Below are 17,198 nucleotides of genomic sequence, written 5' to 3' on the forward strand. Positions count from 1 at the left end.
ACCTCCCTTCTTCCCACACAAGGATTTCTATCTTGGGTTCAAAACCCAGAAATAAAAGTCATGAGCCATATGTGGACAGTGCTTTTTTCCATTTTGCAGCAAAGACATCAGTCATTTAATAGCAGACCAGGAAGCTTTGAGTTTGACTCTAACAAACTCTCCAGCCTCTTCTATATCCAAAAAGCCCTTCAGCCTCAGCACCACCTGAACGTCTTCTGCCAGCACAGTAACTACAAGCCACTCCTTGAAGGATCTGGCCTCTGTCAGCCATTCAGTACTGGGCTCTCTCACTGCCCCAAGACAGGCACAGCCCAAGATCTTCCTAAGTCCTTCCTGCAGAACACAGTTCAAAGAGTCAAAAACCAGGCAGCACAAAATAAACAAAAGCAGAGTTCTTCCCTTGACAAGCACAGCCCACAGGCGTCCCAGCTCCCTGGATGCTGTGCTTCAGCCTTCAGCAGTTTTCACAAGTGCCAGATCCCAGCCCCAGAGTCTCTGCCAGATCCCAATCCCACACTCCTTCTCTCTGGCTTTTTACTATGTCCTAGGGGAAAATCTGATAAGAGGTTGCAGAGCCCCTGGTCTGCATGGCATTTGCAGGAACAGACCACTCTATCCAAAGCTTCATTAGGTAAACTAGACTCAATACCAGCACATGTACATATTTGAGAGGATTAAGAACGAGATTTCATCAAAAGGCATTCCAATTATCAGACTGCACAGCAGATGCACAGCAAGGCAGAGGACTGAGAGCAAGTCTGGCCGTGTATCAACAACCCATCCATTCCAGGAGAAGCCTACCTGGTCCTGCCCCAGGAAGCACCCTTGCGAGGCTCAGCAGTTGTTGGAAAGCAGATGGGGGAGAGTAAGGAGGGCAGCCTGAGAGCAGTCAGTGCAGATGAGAGAAGGGATCAGGTGAGTAACTGGGGAAGAGGTTTTGGGGAGAGGGTCTGTCTGGGGCAGCTGTCACTGCACTGAGGTGGAGCTTCAACCCCATTATTTCTGACAGAGCCAGAAATTTAGCTTGACTTAGTGAGGCTATCAGTGCCATCTCCCCTAGTATTCTTGTAACCAAATTAGTGAGAGAGTCACTGGCTACATGAGGTTGGTTGAGAACTGGCTGCACCACCAAGCTCAAAGCTGATCAGCACTCACAAAGTCCAGGTGACAACCAGTGAAGTTGAGCAGCACCTCTCAAGAGTCAACAGTGGGGCCAATACACTGTGATGCCTTTTTAACACCTCGAATGATGTGACAAAGCATATGACCAGCAAATTCATGCCCGGTAACAAATCAGGGATAATGGCTGATAGACTTTGAGAGCAGGGCTACTACTTAGAGTAAAACAAATAGACTGGTTGGTAGGAACCTCCTGAAGTTCAAAAACCAGAAATGCAAAGTCCCCTGCCCAGGACAGGGGCCACCTAGCTGAGAAGGCACTCTGCAGAAGTAGTGTTTGGAATTTATAAAAAGTATGGGAACGCAGTGTGGGAACTCCTCAAAGCATGTCCCTGGTCAAACACGGGACCAAGCTACACAGAAAGGCTGTGGAACCTCCATCCCCCGTGACATTCAAAACCCAACTGGACATCGTGGTGAGTAACACACACTCCCTTGTTCGACCTGCTTTGAGCTGGGGGCTGGAATAATGACGTTTGGGGGACCAGAGCGTCCCCATTCCATAACCTTCAACTAGAACTAGTCGCTCCTGCTTTTCTCCCCTCAGTGCTCAGCTTCCCGCAGACCAGCAGAGAGCAGTGAAAGGCGAGGAATGAAGCCTTTACCCACCGGACAGGCAGCATTCCTACAAGGCTGCAAAAACTTGCCGGGGGCCGCCCCGGGCTGCAGTTACGAGTGCCCGGCCCAGGGAAGCGGGGCAGGGACCCGGCCAGGCACCGGCCAACAGAGGGCACTGCGGGATGCTCCTACCGGGCACGGAAAGGGCACGGCCGGGGGGAGCTGACAGCGGCCGCGGGGAAGCCGGCGGGGAGCGCGGGTCCCGGGAGGGGAATTGCGCGGGGACCCGGGCGAGGGATGGCGAGGTGGTGGGGTGGGGTATGTTTTCTTCACGGGTGCCAGTCCACGAGGCAGACCCCCAGTAGCTCCCGAGACCGGCTGGGCGTGCTGCCGTGCGCGCCGAGCGTTGCTTATTGCTCCAGGCGTCTGGGACTACAGGGTTCATGTTGCCCAACTCCTTGATCTCGAGATGCAAACACATGCTTAACAAAACCTGAAATTTAGATTCTTACATAACCACATGACTCCGGGCACTGGGGTGATGAAATACCAAGCAGCAGCAAGACTCCTCCACTGACACAGGACCTGGAAGGGGCACTAGCAAAACCCAGGAGACGCGGGCAGCCCTGTGCCGCCTCACTGGACAGCTCTGCTACAGCTCAGGGCTGTGCTCACACCCATCACACGTTTGCACGCTTGCACTGGCTCCAGAAAAACCTATGACTTATTGGTTTAACCTACAGCACTTAATCCACAGGTGACAAGTGTGGAAAATCAGACATTGGGGGAAAGAAACCCCGGTGAATGGAAGTCTCGGCACCCCAACAACTTGGGTTTAGAAGTGGCTGAGGCTAAAAGTGCTGCCTCAGGGATCTGACCGTGTGTTGATGCAACTGGCAGGGGTGGTTGCAGGCACTCCCATGCTGGTCTCCACCCTCTCTCTCCCAGCCTGGGTTAACACACTGGTTCCCTGGGAGGCAAAAAAGGAATGGGAACTTCAGCCCTTATAACTGAGCACTGGGGGAACTTTTCCACAAGACTCTTTCCACAGTCACTTGGTTAGCTACCAGCACTGGGGAAGGGGAGGGTAGGCAGAGGCTCTTTGCTGTCACCTGGGAGAGCTAGCAACCCACTACAGACAGCAAAGTTGGTATTTTTAACTGCTAGTGGCATCTGTCAGAGCATGTCATCCAGCTCTTAGAGGTACTCACACATATACATAGAGACATTTCATACATCTGGGCGCAGTTCCTGGCCACGCACCCGGTGTTGCCACTCAGCTGCTTGCAGACACACCACCAGTGCACTGCTACTCCCTGGCCCAACTGATCCCACTGATCACAGACTGAATGCATCACACAGGGTGGAAGGGGTCACCTAGCCCAACCCTGCTCAAAGCACTTGGAGCAGCAGGCTGCTCAGAGTTTTGACGACCTCTCTGGGCAACCTGCTGCAGTGTTTGACCATCTTCACGGTGAAGCATCAGGATTTTAGCACGTGCTATGAAGAGTCAGCACTCCAAACTGAATTTAAGCAAATCACCCTCAATATGCTCTTCCAAAGGAGTTTATACAGCTCTGTCAGCTTATGGGGCCTGCTTCCTCCAGTGCTCTGGTATTGTCATTTGACAGATCCTGCAGTAACTTTGGTCAGAGACTTGGATCAGCTGGAACTCAACTCTACCACACAAATACATCTGCTGTGCCAGTGCAGCTTCACAAACCATTTCCTTGAAAGGACAGGCAGGTAACAGTGTAGAAGCCAGGAAGGAAATGGAATCCCACAGATGGGGGCAGATAAGATAGTAGGAACACGTATGCAGATTGATTTAAGCCATCCTGAAACTGCCTTGATTTACCTGGCTACTCAGATGGGATCACACTCTTCATGTACTTCATGTGTGTGTGGTGGTTTAGACCCAAGCAGTGGCTGAGCACCCCATGCTACTCACTCACTCCCAGAGGAGAGAGACAGAGCCTCTGTGGGTTGGGATAAGGACAGTTTACTGACAAAAGCACCGTGAAAGTAGAACAATAAGAGACAATTACCATCACACACGGTGATAATACAGAGTACCTTACCGATGGGACAGAACAGCACCAGAACCAATCAGACACCCTGGCTGCACTAGGACTGCCCTGGAGACATGCAGGAGTATCCCTCCCCAAAACAGCCCCTTTTATGGGGAAGTGATGTCAGGTGATGTGGAAACAGTGATGTGCTAACTCAGCTCACCTGGGCTGCCTGCTTAGGGAGGCTGACTCTGGCCTGGCCAGAACCAGGACAATGTGGTTCTGGGAGGCAAGTTAACTGAGTCAGTGAAAAGCTGAGGTTACAATCTTCAAGGCAGTCAGTGGCCTGGCACATCAAACAAAACAAGTCAAAAAGTCTCCCTCAAATACCGAGATAGACAGGAGGCAACAGTTCCGACCCTCTGGCACAAGACTGCAGTAATGTAAAGCTTCCCTGTGCAGGAGACCCTGTTTTCCAAGGAGCTGTCCAAATGTGGACTGTAGGCTCCCTAGGGAGGAAGGACCCTTCAGTACCTGCCCCTCCAGGCTGCAAGCTGTGCTGCTTTCACCTGTACCGCAAACACAACCCGAACCCGCTGGGAAGAAGAAGAGGGGAACAAACCACACATTGGTGTGTTAGTCACATTTGAGGTTAATGGGAAAGTACTCAGATGCTGCGCTGCTCGGCTCAAGGTAAGCTGCAGGAGAGGACAGAACACTTCAATCATCAGATCCTCAGGTGGAAATCAGTATATAATACATACTTTGCCCTCGTAAACACGGGTGATTATTTCAGTGCAGGATGTATCTTAAAAGGAAACACAAACCTCTGGTTAAGAGTCAGAGCTGGTCTTTACCACATTCTGCGCCTGATCACCTACCTGCAGGGCACAATCTGTCATGCAATATCCAGCAATTAAGCTATATTTATGACAAGATTGGAAGCTGTGAGGTCACTCCCTGTGCAACTACACGTGCCTTAAATTAGCTATGATAATTATTCTCACATTGCATGCCACAGTTCAGGCCTTTGGCAACGGCCGATATCTGATGTTACAACAGCAAGTGACAATATGGCATGGGGAGGAAAATTATTGCTGACTTTGGTCATAAAGTGGTTTGGGAAAAGGAGATTTTGCTGGCATTTGACTGCATGGAGTTGTACTCGATTCCACATATCCAGCAAATGGAATTGGTTGGCACTTTGATCGCACACAAGTACCATTGATTCCAGAACTGTCTTATTAATAACTACTCTCTATAAAGAATCAGCAAATAAGCTGCATTTATTTTTGGCATAAAAATACTGGCACAGTAAATGTTTCTCAAATTATAGGTTCTAAAAATTATGAACAAAAATTAAACATTTCAATTCTGAAGTGCCAGAGGCCTCTTGGCAATGATGACTTATGTTTACGCTATATGGCAGGCTTCTCAAGGAGCCACGTTAATCCTGCTCTGGTGTAACGAGTGAGCCTTGCACTCCTGTAGTGCCTTCCCACAACCAGGACTAAAGCTACAACCAAAGGAGTTTCATTAAGAAGGCAACTACAAATTTAGGTCTTGACTGGATGGGCTGGGACTAAGAGTCAGAAGCCAAACTCAGGGAAGCATTTGCCCTCAGTAGGGTCGCCTGTGTGTTGTATGTAGCACATACATAAAGTTCTTCTCAAATACGTGTTCCTCATGGGGAACGTCCATCCTTTCTTGGGGAGGGAGGTAGCTTGTCTGGGTATCATTCCACAGTTCCAAAAGCCATGTGAACCATCCCATCAGCTTGCTATGTCACTCAGCTCAGCCTGCAGATTGAAACAAGGATCTTTAAAATAACCAGCCAGGTAGAGCAACACATTTCCTTGTGTGTTATGTCACTGTATTTGTCTCCAGTTACAGACAGCTAGGTTTCTTTCACCTTTGTGGTGAAAACATTACTTCACGTTTCCCTTAAATCCCACCCAATATTTAGGGTAATTTGGGGGTAGCTCCCAAACTCTGCAGTAATTGTGATTCATTTTGGAGCACTGAACACCTTACACAATCCTTCTAGTGAGAGGTAAATCCTCTTCTAAGCTGCTGGGGCTAGTTTAGAGTGGTGACATAGGCAGCATCTAAAATACCAAATGAAACAGGGCCAGGAACTGCACTGTGGCAGAAGGGGCAGGCCATGCACTCACCACATCCACACTACACACCGCGGCCCGTGGTCACCTCCAAACTGCATGTGCTGTCCCTGTAGCCCTAAGGTGTAATTATTATTTGAGGGGTGTTCCTTCAAACAGCCAGAATTTAAAAAAACCCAAACAACCAAGGGCTGTGGTGTAGCCCAGAGGGGTGATTTTCAGCATGAGGCTGAAGGACTTGACATATGGCAGAGCACAGAGGTGCATTTGATAGCATGAAACCTGCTAGGATGATGCAAGAGTGGGGGGGGAGCCTGATTTCATGCAGTCTTGCCTATAGCTCATTGGCCACGTGCTACCCTCTTGGACACTGCTAGTTGACACAGGCTAACGATAACCAGAGCTGGGTGAAAAAAACATCAGCCCAATGCTCAAGCTTATTACCTACCCCCCTTTGATTTAGCAGCAGAGGTAGAACAAGGGGCAATGGCATGAAGCTGTGCCAGGGCAGGGACAGATTAGATATTAGAAAAATTTTTTTACTGAAAGAGTTGTCAGGCCCTGGAACAGGGAGGGGGGTTGAGTCACCTTCCCTGGATGTGTTTAAAAAAAGGGTAGATGAGGTACTTAGGGATCTGGTTTAGCTTAGGATGGGAATGGTTGGACTTGATGATCTTCAAAGGTCTTTTCCAACCTTGTGATTCTGTGATTCTGTATAGCCAAGGAGCCCAGGCTTGCAGCACCTGGGATTTGCTGGCAGACAGCTGGGGAAAAAAAAAAAAAAGGTGGGAGGATGTGAGGATCTGAGACTCCCATGAATAGTTAACGCTGTGAAGAGCTCGATTCTTTGAAAGTCTCAGAATGAAATCCTTATCTGTGCCGAAACCCCATTCTTGGCTTTGCACTCAACTCTTATGTAATGACAGCAAATGACTTTGGTTTCTCTTCCTTTGTGTCCTCGAGGTTAGTGACACATCATCATTAGGTTACGTTACTATTTTAATTCAATTACCATACCACATGCTTAAATGCTGTAACAGAGCTCCTCTTTCCACTGAGCAGTTACTAGCAACTGTCATTTCTCTCACAATTAGAATCCTGATGCTTCAGAGCAGCAATCGCATCATTCTCATGCTGAAGCACCCACTATGCTTCAGAGCAGTGTCAAAATAATGTTTTACTTGAAAACCCCAGTAGCCTGGTAGTATCTGAATCCTGTACATTTCTGTCATCCTGCCAGCTTTACAACTGGCACTGCTACTGTATTTTATGGCCTTTGCAACACTGTTGCCCACTCAAAACAATTGTTTTTGCAAACAAAACCAGGTAAACACTGTGTTATGATTTGGGTTAGTGTCCTTTATTTGCTAGCATAAGAAGGTTCAAGATGGGCTTTTTGAAAAAGAGCTAAATCCTTACCAAATGGAAGATGCCATGCATTCAGAGTTAAAATGACTCCTTTAAGTGGCAGCTGCTTGTCTTTAGCCAACAGGACCCAGTTACAAAACATTTGTATAAAAACAGAACTCAAATATAATCAGTGAAGAGGAACTAAAAATCTCTTGGACAGCAGGCCAAAGAAAGGGAGGGGGTGGGGGGAAACCCAACCTAAACCAACAGAACAAGAGCTCCATAACTGGAAATAATAAAGATACTTTGTCCACGTGCTAGTTATGACCTTCTTTTGTTTTCCCCTGGTATCCTGTTGATATAATATCCAGGTCCCTGGTGGACATCCGCTGTTTCCAAATGAGAAGAATGAGTGTTGTTAGTTTCACTTGAGCACCTCCTCCCTGGGTCACCCACCAGCCTACCTAACTATGTCTGGAAAGCCTGTCGGAAGCGGCGTCAAAGGACAGCCTTATCAGCAGAAGATCCGAGCGGATGAGAAGCGTGGACACATGAGATCACATCTGGTGGTGATTTAAACAAATTTCAAGCGGCATTAGAATAAGGAAGCACAGAATAAGAGCAAAAGTTCAGCTAAATTACTAATCGCTTGCAAACCCACACAAGGAGTAGTCATAGTTAGCCGGATGAAGCACACCTTTCCCCCCCCTCCTTGGTTATCAGACAGTCTTCTGACACTACCTGCCAGCAACCACCCGATGAAGGCTGTGAGGACAAAGTCAGGGTGTAGTGCTGCCTCCACACAGTATTCCCCAAGGCCCCAGAAATTCAGTAAAATCAGGACTTCCGCAGCCAAAGGGGGTATTTTTATATTTCATCATCCTCATTAACATTTCCCTTCACTTTCTGGACTTGTATTCAGCTCAAAAAAAAAAAACCCAACCCTGTAGTATCCTCAAAATAAAGCAAAAAGATTTTCCACAATATGGAATGAGCAACTTCATCAAGTGTGCTTTTACCCCACATTTCCCCGCGTTTCATTCGATGCACATCATTCTTACGTGCCCTCATTTGTATCTCCAAGTCCTAGTTAATTTAGGTTTCTTGCCCAGAAGCTGTTCCACCCCTCAGAACACCTAGTCACTTCTCTGCACCTCTTAAAAGTGCTCTATGTCTTCCTGGAGGTAACATCAGAACCGTACACAGCATTCAGGGCACTGGCACACCACAGATTCACCCTGTGCCATAATGATGCTCGCTGCTTTGTTCTCTAGCTCCTCTTTGTTAACTCCTAACCTTTGATTTGCTCATTCACCAAGCCTTGAGCTGAGATTTTCTCAGAACTATTATTATGTCATGATCTTGTTCCTAAGGGATAAATCAGCTCCCAGGCTGCTCCTGTACATGTGAAGCTAGGATCGGTTCTCTCCCGCTTAAAACACTTCGTATTTACGTGCATCAAATTGCACCAACTTTACTCAAGTTGCCTTCAGACCACAGGCTCCAATTCAGAACCTTGTGGAACTTCACATCCTTCCACCAAGGAACCTTTTTTGCCCTGTCTTATTACAGTGACCTGTCTTTAACCCAGTGTTACCTACCCATCTGAAAACTTCTCCCCTCACTCCAGTTCCTTCAGAAGCTTTCACAGATAAGATTCTGTTAAATGCTTTTTAGAAACCTACCCAGCTCTGCTGACTCCTCACAGGACTCCAAAACAACATGCGAGGCCAGGGCTTTTCTTAAAACAGCTCTGCCAGCTCTCCCCAGTCTGCTATTTTCTGCCTGTGCCCACTAATTCGCCTTTTTCAACAGTTTTCATTAACTTGCTTGCTACGGATAAGAGGCACATTCATTGCTCAGCAGCTCTCCAGAACTTTTCTAGCCACTTTTCTAATTGGCACATTAACTATCTTCCCGTCCTCTGTTATCAAAGCACTTCTAAATGAGATGTTACGCATAACCATTAGTAAGCAGCTCAGCTATTTAAATCTTGACTTCTCTTGGAACTCTTGGATGAATATCATGCAGTCCAACTGTTCAGCGCTTTTTTATTTTAGCTATTTGTTTCGTAACCTTTTCTACAGGCACTCCAGCTTGAGGCATACCCTCCGATACATCTTTCACAGAGCTGGGGATGAGCACAGGAATATTCTTTAAGTTCTTCTGCAGTGAACACGTAACAAAGTACTGATTTGATTTCTTTTTGCTCTTTTTCTCTCCAGAATCCTATCTCCTCTGAACAATCCCTTTATTTTTGACCATCCACTGGCTCTGACAACTTTTTTTGGCAGGCTTCCCGTTCTATTTTAACCCAAAGCAGAAGAGGCCGATTCGCTGGCGAATTAACAACAGAACACATTAACAATAGAACCGGCAGAACAAGTGTTCAAGGATACAGGTGCTCGGTCACCAGCAACGCTGAAGTTCGGCCTCACAGGGCAGCTCAGACACAGCAAGTGCAGTTATAAAAAGGGGGGGAAACAGGCAATTATTTGCTTTCACCTAATTCCACGTGGAGATACAGGGTTACTGCGGGATTTTCTTAACGTGAGGCCAAATTATATCCCCTCTGATTTTCCACTGTTGAGTTTTTCCCGCTAGGCAGGGGTCAGGGAGGTCTGCAGGTAGGGGAGCTGACGCCAGGCAAGGGCAGCAGGAGCTACACGTCCCTATGGGCAAGCCAGCCAGGGCCTCAGCACCCGGCCCGCGCACGGCGAGCCAGGGGGAGCTCCCATTCCTCCCCGCGACACGTCAGCCCCTCAGAGGGGGCGAGGGGTAACAGGGCCCACCGCCTGCGAGGAGACCCCAGCGGGGCTCAGCCGTGGGCTTCGTGCCTCCCCCCCCCACCCCCCACCACGGGCAGGGGAGAGCCGGGCACCCCCCCCCCCCCCGGGCGAGGCTGAGGCAACGCCCGCCAACCCCGCGCGCCGCCCTTGAGCCAACGGCCCGTCCCTCGCGCGCGCGCTCCCCCCTGCCCCCCCCCGCCCCCCGCCCTTTCTGGAACCTTCCCGCCGCAGCGCCGCACGCGCCGACGGAGGCAGCGGCACCCGCCACGGGGGGAAGAAGGGCGCCGCGCGCTTGGCCATATATGGGCACGGCCGGAAGCACTTGCGTCACGGCGTTGGCTCGCCGCGTCTCCGCGGGGAGCGGGAGGGGGGACGTCACGTTCCTGACGCGCCCGTCCGCGCGGCGCCCTGGCAACCAAACAGTAAACACGGCGGCGGGTAGAGGGGAGGGGCGGCGCGGCGCGCATGCGCGGCAACCCAGGGAGGGAGAGGCGGGCGGGCAGCCCCCGCGGCGCCGGCCGGGCTGGGGAGGCTGGCGGGGCCCCCGCAGGCCGCCTGAGGGGAGAGCGCGGCTGTGCCCGCGGCGGGAGTCACCCCTTGGCCACCGCGGAGGGTCCTGGGGGGGGGAGAGACCCGCCTCAGCCCCGCTCCGGGCCGCTCCGCCGCGCTGGTGGCTGGCCCGACGCCGGGGACCTCCGCGGTGATGGCAGGTATCGGTGCCCGCTCGGGGCCCTGCGCCCGGCCCTCAGGAGGCCTGCGGGGGAAGAGGGGCGGCAGCGCTGGAGGCGAGGGGTGGGGGTGCACGGCAGCGTGTCGGGCCCGCAGCATCTCTCGGCAGCGAAGCGGCCCCGGCTCCGCATCACCCTCCCGTCGCCGGGGTTACCTCGCCACGCAGCCCCTTCTCCCGTCCGCTGTAAACCCGGCTAGAGTGGCTCCGTGCTGCTCCAGCTCTGGCTTCTGGCCGGCACAGCACCAGTCCCGCAGCCCCTGGCCTGGCGTGGCAGTGCCATTTCTAAGGACTAGTTGCGGGTACAGCCCGCCGTGGGGGCCGGGAGCAGGGGGAGGCGGCAGAAGTTAATGGGAGCATCACCTGCTCGTCTTATCTCGTTCCATTGTTCTGCTTCACAAAGCCCGTATCTGTGTGATGTATCAGATAGAGCCGATAATTGAGGCACATGCCTGTAATCCAGCTCTGAGCAGGGATTGCTGCATCACTCCCTCTCCCGGGTCTGTTGAAGTCAGGGGCGAGATTCCCACTGATTTAAGTTGAGTTTTCAAGCGTTAGGAAGCAGATAAATCCTGTCCGTGATGTGCCACAGAAGTTTATGTAGCACATCCCGACTTCTGACTGGAGCCTGGGGTTAAACGTCATGTGCCTGATGTAGTGCCGCCGCTGAGTTTGACATCATTGCGTAACTAATGCCAAACCTGGCGCTTGGCACTCGCTGTCACCGCTGATGGAAAGAAAAAGCCTCAGTCAGGCTGCAGGGCTGCTGTCTCTCAGAATTCAGCACTAGATTTTGCTCTAACCTGCAGTGAGAGATGATCATGAGAGGTGAAGGGGCCAGGATCGCTCTACCTGCTTGGACTGCGTGGTATTTTGGGACTCCTTTCTGCCTCTGCTGAATGACCAGTGATTTCAACAGCATGCGTAGGCTCCCTAAGGCCTCTTGAGTTCCCCCTCTCTGAACTTGATGGTCTTTCAGCAGGAGGCATGTTGTGATTCCAGATTTGCTGACTCCATGGAGTTACTTGTCACGCACATCTCACTCTCTTGCAGCTACACCTACATGACTGCTTCAGGGGTCAGCGCTAGTGTGCCTTTGCTGTGCCTGGGTGTTGCCCTTGTAAACCCGAGTGGCATTGTGAAAGTAGTTGCTTCTCAGTGGGTGGCATCTGAGTAGTAACTGGGGTCATCCTTTGTCAGCTGTCAGCTTAACATTGAAAGGCAGGAAGCCCCGTGCATGATGTTTTCTTTTGCAGGGGGCAGGCCGTGTTGAGCAAGCTGTGAAGCTGTAATACGCACTATTGAGATGAGATACTACATCCTGTGCGTGTTCTGATTAGGGAAGGGGTGAAGCAGAGCCTGCTGCAGCCACCAGGAAACGAGGAGTTACACAAACCCAGCCCTGAACGCCAGAGGAACCTCCAGCCTGCAGAGATTCCCCAAGAGCAGTGTCAAGGTGGCCTTCAGCCAGACACACGCCAGCGCAGGTGGTGCCTTTACCTTCACCTTGAGCAGAGTGACAGGGCTGGAGGCCATCAGGGAGGCTTCGCTGCTCTGGTGGGACTCCTCATGCACAAAGTAGTGCCCCACACACAGGGGGACCTGCCCCAGCTGCCAGCTGGACGTGTTTCACCACACAAGCACCAGGAATGACAGAGTAGCAGCCCCACTAAACTAACTCAGGCAGGAGAGGCTGTGTTGCCTAGAGCCCAGAGGTGGGGAAGCACGTTCCCAGAACCTGCAGGCTCCTTGCCCTTGCTCACTCTCATTTAAGGACTGGGCTAGATCAAACAGAATCTGAGAGATTCTAATAGAAGCAAGGGAAGGGGCAGCTCTTTGCCTTACAACCCTCAGCAAGACACAAAGGCATTCCCCACCTAGCCCCATAACCAGAAGGCAATACGCTGGAGCTGCTTCTAGAGGTGCCAGGGCACATGTCCTCCCCTTCCCAGCTGGGCTGCTACACACACAAAAACAATCAGCTGGCCTTCCCCCTTCAGAGACAGGAACTCAGCTGCCCTGTTTACCTCCTTTCCAGTAAGGCTTCCAGCTTGTCCCTGAAAGGCCACGGCAGGTGACACACAGAGGGGCCAGAAGGGACCAGACCCAGACGGATCAGACAGGGAAGGCCTGAGGAGCCACCCTGCTGCCCACTGGGGTGGGTGGGAAGGGCGTAGCCACAGCCAGCCCTGACTAACACCAGGGCAAGGACAGGTCTGGCCATAATGGTATTCCCACCCCCACTCACCCAGTGCCTCAGGCAGCTAGCACCAGCCTGCACTTTATAATAGCCCAGCCTAAATTAGAGGCCAGGGAACCCCTCTCAGGTCACAGAGAAGCAAAGGCTAACACACAGACAGCTCCAGCAGTCAACTTAAATGCTTTTATTGACAATGTCTCTGAACAATAATAAGCAAACAATGCTTAAGTTTCATCCAAATTCACTTTCCACATGTCAAAAAAGACCTCAAGGTAGAAAAAAATAAAATAAAAATATAAATATCTGAGAATCCATCTTAATAAATAAATTAAAAACACAATAAAAACGTTTTCATGGAAAACTTATGTCAGAACATTCAGACCACCTCAACAATGCATGATCAGTAAAGTTACAATGAACATCAATGTAGAACTACAGTACATGGATATAGCTATTTATCTACCTACTAGAAAATAAAATAGAGTCTCTTTTCCCCCCACGTAAGATGGGTCATTGCTAAGTCATCAGAACACGATATTGCCAGGAACACAGTAGTTATTGTTAATCAGCTGCACTAGATACGAGTTGGAGATACCCAGCACCAGGTTAAATTCCAATCATTTAAAACCAAGAGATTAAATTAGTTAATGCTAGTGATACTAAAGGGGGAGGGAGTCACCTACCCAGCCATGTGGGACATGCTACAGACTACCAGCTCTCATGGATGGGCCATTGGGGACAAGACAAACTCCATGCGATTTGCTACATCTCTGGAAGAGGTACGAGGGCCTCGGTGCGGGGCACTCCGCCAGGCCCCGGGCACCAGGCCAGCTTGGGTGGGGGGGTGGCAGCGGCAGGGCCCTCTCCCCAGGCCCGGGGAGCCCCATGGGGCACAGCGGCAAGTCCGTGGGGGTGCACGGGCAGGGGAGGGGGCCCGTCAGGTCAGTCAATGCGGGAGCCCCTCACAAGGCCAGGAGGGTAGGGGAGCTGAGGGAGTCAGACGAGGGCTCGTTGCTGCTGCTGCCCTTCCGGTGCGCGGCAGCGCAGCTGGGGAAGGCGTCTGCCTCGGGGTAGGTGAAGACGAAAGTGGAGGTGTAGGTGCTGGGGCAGGGGGTGCAGGTCACCACAGGGGTGCAGAGGGGCTCCAGCTCACCGCTGGTCCCGGCGCCCAGCGACTCCCAGTCCGAGGCGTAGAAGGAGGAGGCTCCAGGCAGGTCCATGTCAGGCACGGAGCGAGAGGCCTCCCGCGGCCCCGTAGAGAAAAGCAGCTCGTCGAAAGGCTCGGCCTTGAGCTCCAGCCCGCCGCCGCTGGTCTCCTTGGGCGGCACGGCCGGCGGCGCCTCAGCCATCAGCGGCAGGGCGAAGGCAGCCTCCTCGGTGACGGGGGGGCTGGGGGTGCCCAGGTCCAGCGCGGTGGCAGCTGCCAGCTCCTCGGAGAAGCGCAGCTCCTCGGGCATCTTGCAGGCGGGCCGGTGGGCCGCCAGGATAAACTCCAGCTTCTCCTTCTCCTTCAGCAGGTTAGCGATCTCCGCCTGCAGCGCAGACTTCTCCTCCTCCAGCTGGTCGGTCTCCTGCAGAGAGGGGCAGGGCTGTCAGCCAGAGCCGGCAACACCCTCGGCTGGTGTCCCCCCCTCCTGTCACCACCCCTCCCACCTCCTCCCGGGTAACCCCCCCCCCCCCGCGCCCGCGTCCCGGGCAGCACTCACCGCCTGCAGCGTGTCGGTGAGCTCTCGCCGCCGGTTGCGGCACTTGGCCGCTGCCATCTTGTTCCTTTCCCGGCGGATTCTTCTCTTCTCCTCCTCCTCTGGGGACAGCTGTGGGCACAGAGAAGCCATTCAGTCCCGCTACCAGCCCGGTGCCCCCCGGCCAGGGCAGCCCACAGGCCGCGCTCCATCCACCCCACCCAATGCACATACCACACCCCCCCGACCCCCCCCCCCCCCCCCCTTCCCCCCCAATAACCCCGGTCTCCGCTCACCTGCTCGACTTTGCCCCTGCGGCCAATGCTCTGCCCGCGGCCGCTCGGCGCCTTCAGCACTGCGGGGCGGGAGTAGGCGGTGGGGGCGGGCGCCGAGACGCCGTAAGGGTGCCCGCGGCTCTGGGATGGGGCCACCGAGGAGATGAGGGTGGGCTGCACCAGCCACTGCAGGTCGGGGCTGGTGGAGATGGCAGTCACCGTGGGCACGAAGCTGGCGCTGGAGACGGCCAGGTCGGTGCAGAAGTCCTGCAGGACAGAAGAAAAGAGGGGCGGGGGGGGTGGGTTGGGGGGGCTGCCGTCAGCGGGGCGCTCGGACCCGCTCCCCGCCGCCCCCGGGGCCGCGCCGGCCGCGGCGCCGCGCTGCCAGCGCCGGCTCCACACGAGAGCGGCCTGTTATAAATATCTCTGACGTCCGCGCTGACGCAGACGCTGCTCCGGAGTCTCCTCAATGAACTCGCGTTTTATCAATGAAGCCGCTTTACACACCCGCAACACAGCGCGGCCCGGACCACGGCTTCCCCCCACCACCACCACGGCACCGGAGCCGCTACCCCAGCCCAGCTCCCCCCCTCTCCCCCCACCCCTCCCCATCCAGGTGCAGTCCCGCCGCGGCCTGTCCTCCTTTGCGGGCACCGCGCCGCCCGCTCCCGTCCCGCAGCCCGTTCCCGTCCCGTCCCTTCCCGGGTGCTCTCGCCCGGCAGCAAGGGCGCAGCCGGCAATGCCCAGCGCCTCACCTGCGGGTTGACGGGCGAGCCCATGCTGGAGAAAGAGTCCGCCGGGGACGGGTAGTAGGTGAGGCTGTCCCCGGCCGGGGAAGCGCTGCTGCAGCGAGAGGAAGGTGCCTCGTACTCTCCGGCGAAGCCCTGGTACATCATGTCGGCTCAGTAGGCGCAAGCCGGCGGTGCGGGAGCGATGCGGTGGTAGCGGAGCGCCCTTGGGGGAAAGAGGCGAGGAGAGGGGCGGGCGGGGGGGGCCGGCTGCGTGCGTCCCTCTGTCCGGTCCGCGCGTCTCTCCGCTCCGCCGCCGGGGCTGCCTCAGCTGCTGGAGTAGCGCGCGGCGCCTGCCTTTTATACCCTCCCGCCGACGTCACTGGGGACGCGTCACTCCGGCCCGCGGGGGGGACCCGCCCGCCCCGCGCCCTCCCCGCGCCGCCCCCGGGGGCCTCCGCGCTCGCCGCCCGCCGCCGTCTTCCGCGGGAAAGAGCAAGGACGAGGGTCGGGAGGCTGCCTCCGGGGCGAGGGGGGGGCAACGCGGGCAGCGCGGGTGGGAGCGGCGGCCGGGTTCACCCCCCCACCCCCCCCCCGCGCGGAGTGGTACGGCCGGGCTCGGGAACCCACTGACGCAGATATCCTTATATGGGATACATCCTGTGCGAGGGGGTGTGACTGACGGGAAGCGCTCCAGGCTGCAGCCAAGTGCGGCGGGCGGCGCGCGGGACGGGGCGGGGCGGGACGCGGCGGGACGGGACGGGGCAGCCCCTCCCCCTCCCCTTCCCTTCCCCCCCCCCCCATCTCCCCTTCCCCACGCGTGGCGAGATCCCGCCCCAGGGGTACCCGTCCCGCTGCAGGTGACACACCCCCCCCCCCACACTCTGTGGATGGGGCGGGGAGTTGGGGGAGGGGGGGAAGGGGAAGGACGAGACCTGCGGCACCGCGGCGCAGCCCCGCGGGGAGCAGCCCCGGGCGCTCCAAAGGAGCCGGCGGAGCAGGGCCGGCCCCCGCCGCGGGGTGGGCTGGCGGGCTGGCGTGCGCGTTGCACTGCGAGTAAATTCCCTGGCCCCATCTCGGAGCGGGGGGTCTGTGCCCAGGGCTGGGCGCAGGGACGCGGCAGGCCCTGCGTGCAGAAAGCCTGACCTTCCCCCCCACACACTACCCCCCCTTTTCCCTGCAGCGTTCCCGCTCGTGTGGCAATATTTACTTCTCTGTTGTATATGCGGAGTAACAGTCGAGAGCAAGGGGGATGGCACGGGGCGCTGGGAAAGGCTGCCAAGGAAGCCGGGGGGGTCCACAGCCCCTCAGGAAGGTTTGGGAGGGTTTGGGAGCAGCCCTCGGGGTGCTGGGACACCTGCCAGGAGCGCGGGCAGAGAGCCACCGGGAAACCACCGCCGGGGAGCGGGGCTCTCGTCCTTTCCTCCAGTTTGGGTTTTGTTTTGATCCTTGTTGCAGCGAAGCCCGGAGACACCCACCCACGACGGGGATGTCAGGCAGCCCTGGCTCAGGTCAGGCTAAGCTGGGAGCCAGACCGCAGACTTCGCCTTGCACGGGAGCCAAGAGATCGCGGCTATA

The 17,198-nt window shown here is 54.8% G+C and overlaps 1 protein-coding gene across 1 annotated transcript; it reads right to left on the reverse strand.

Moving 5' to 3' along the window:
* Positions 1-13,096: 13,096 nt before the first annotated feature.
* Positions 13,097-15,967, reverse strand: FOS (Fos proto-oncogene, AP-1 transcription factor subunit). The gene is made up of 4 exons (XM_084263884.1): positions 15,648-15,967; positions 14,914-15,159; positions 14,642-14,749; positions 13,097-14,506 (listed from the first exon to the last, which is right to left on the reverse strand). The coding sequence occupies exons 1-4, from the start codon at positions 15,786-15,788 to the stop codon at positions 13,898-13,900; spliced, it is 1,104 nt and encodes a 367-aa protein (XP_084120010.1). The 5' UTR covers positions 15,789-15,967; the 3' UTR covers positions 13,097-13,897.
* Between the last annotated feature and the right edge of the window lie 1,231 nt (positions 15,968-17,198).

Source organism: Gallinula chloropus (genome assembly GCF_964237585.1).
Source record: "Gallinula chloropus genome assembly, chromosome: 4".
NCBI classification, from domain to species: domain Eukaryota; kingdom Metazoa; phylum Chordata; class Aves; order Gruiformes; family Rallidae; genus Gallinula; species Gallinula chloropus.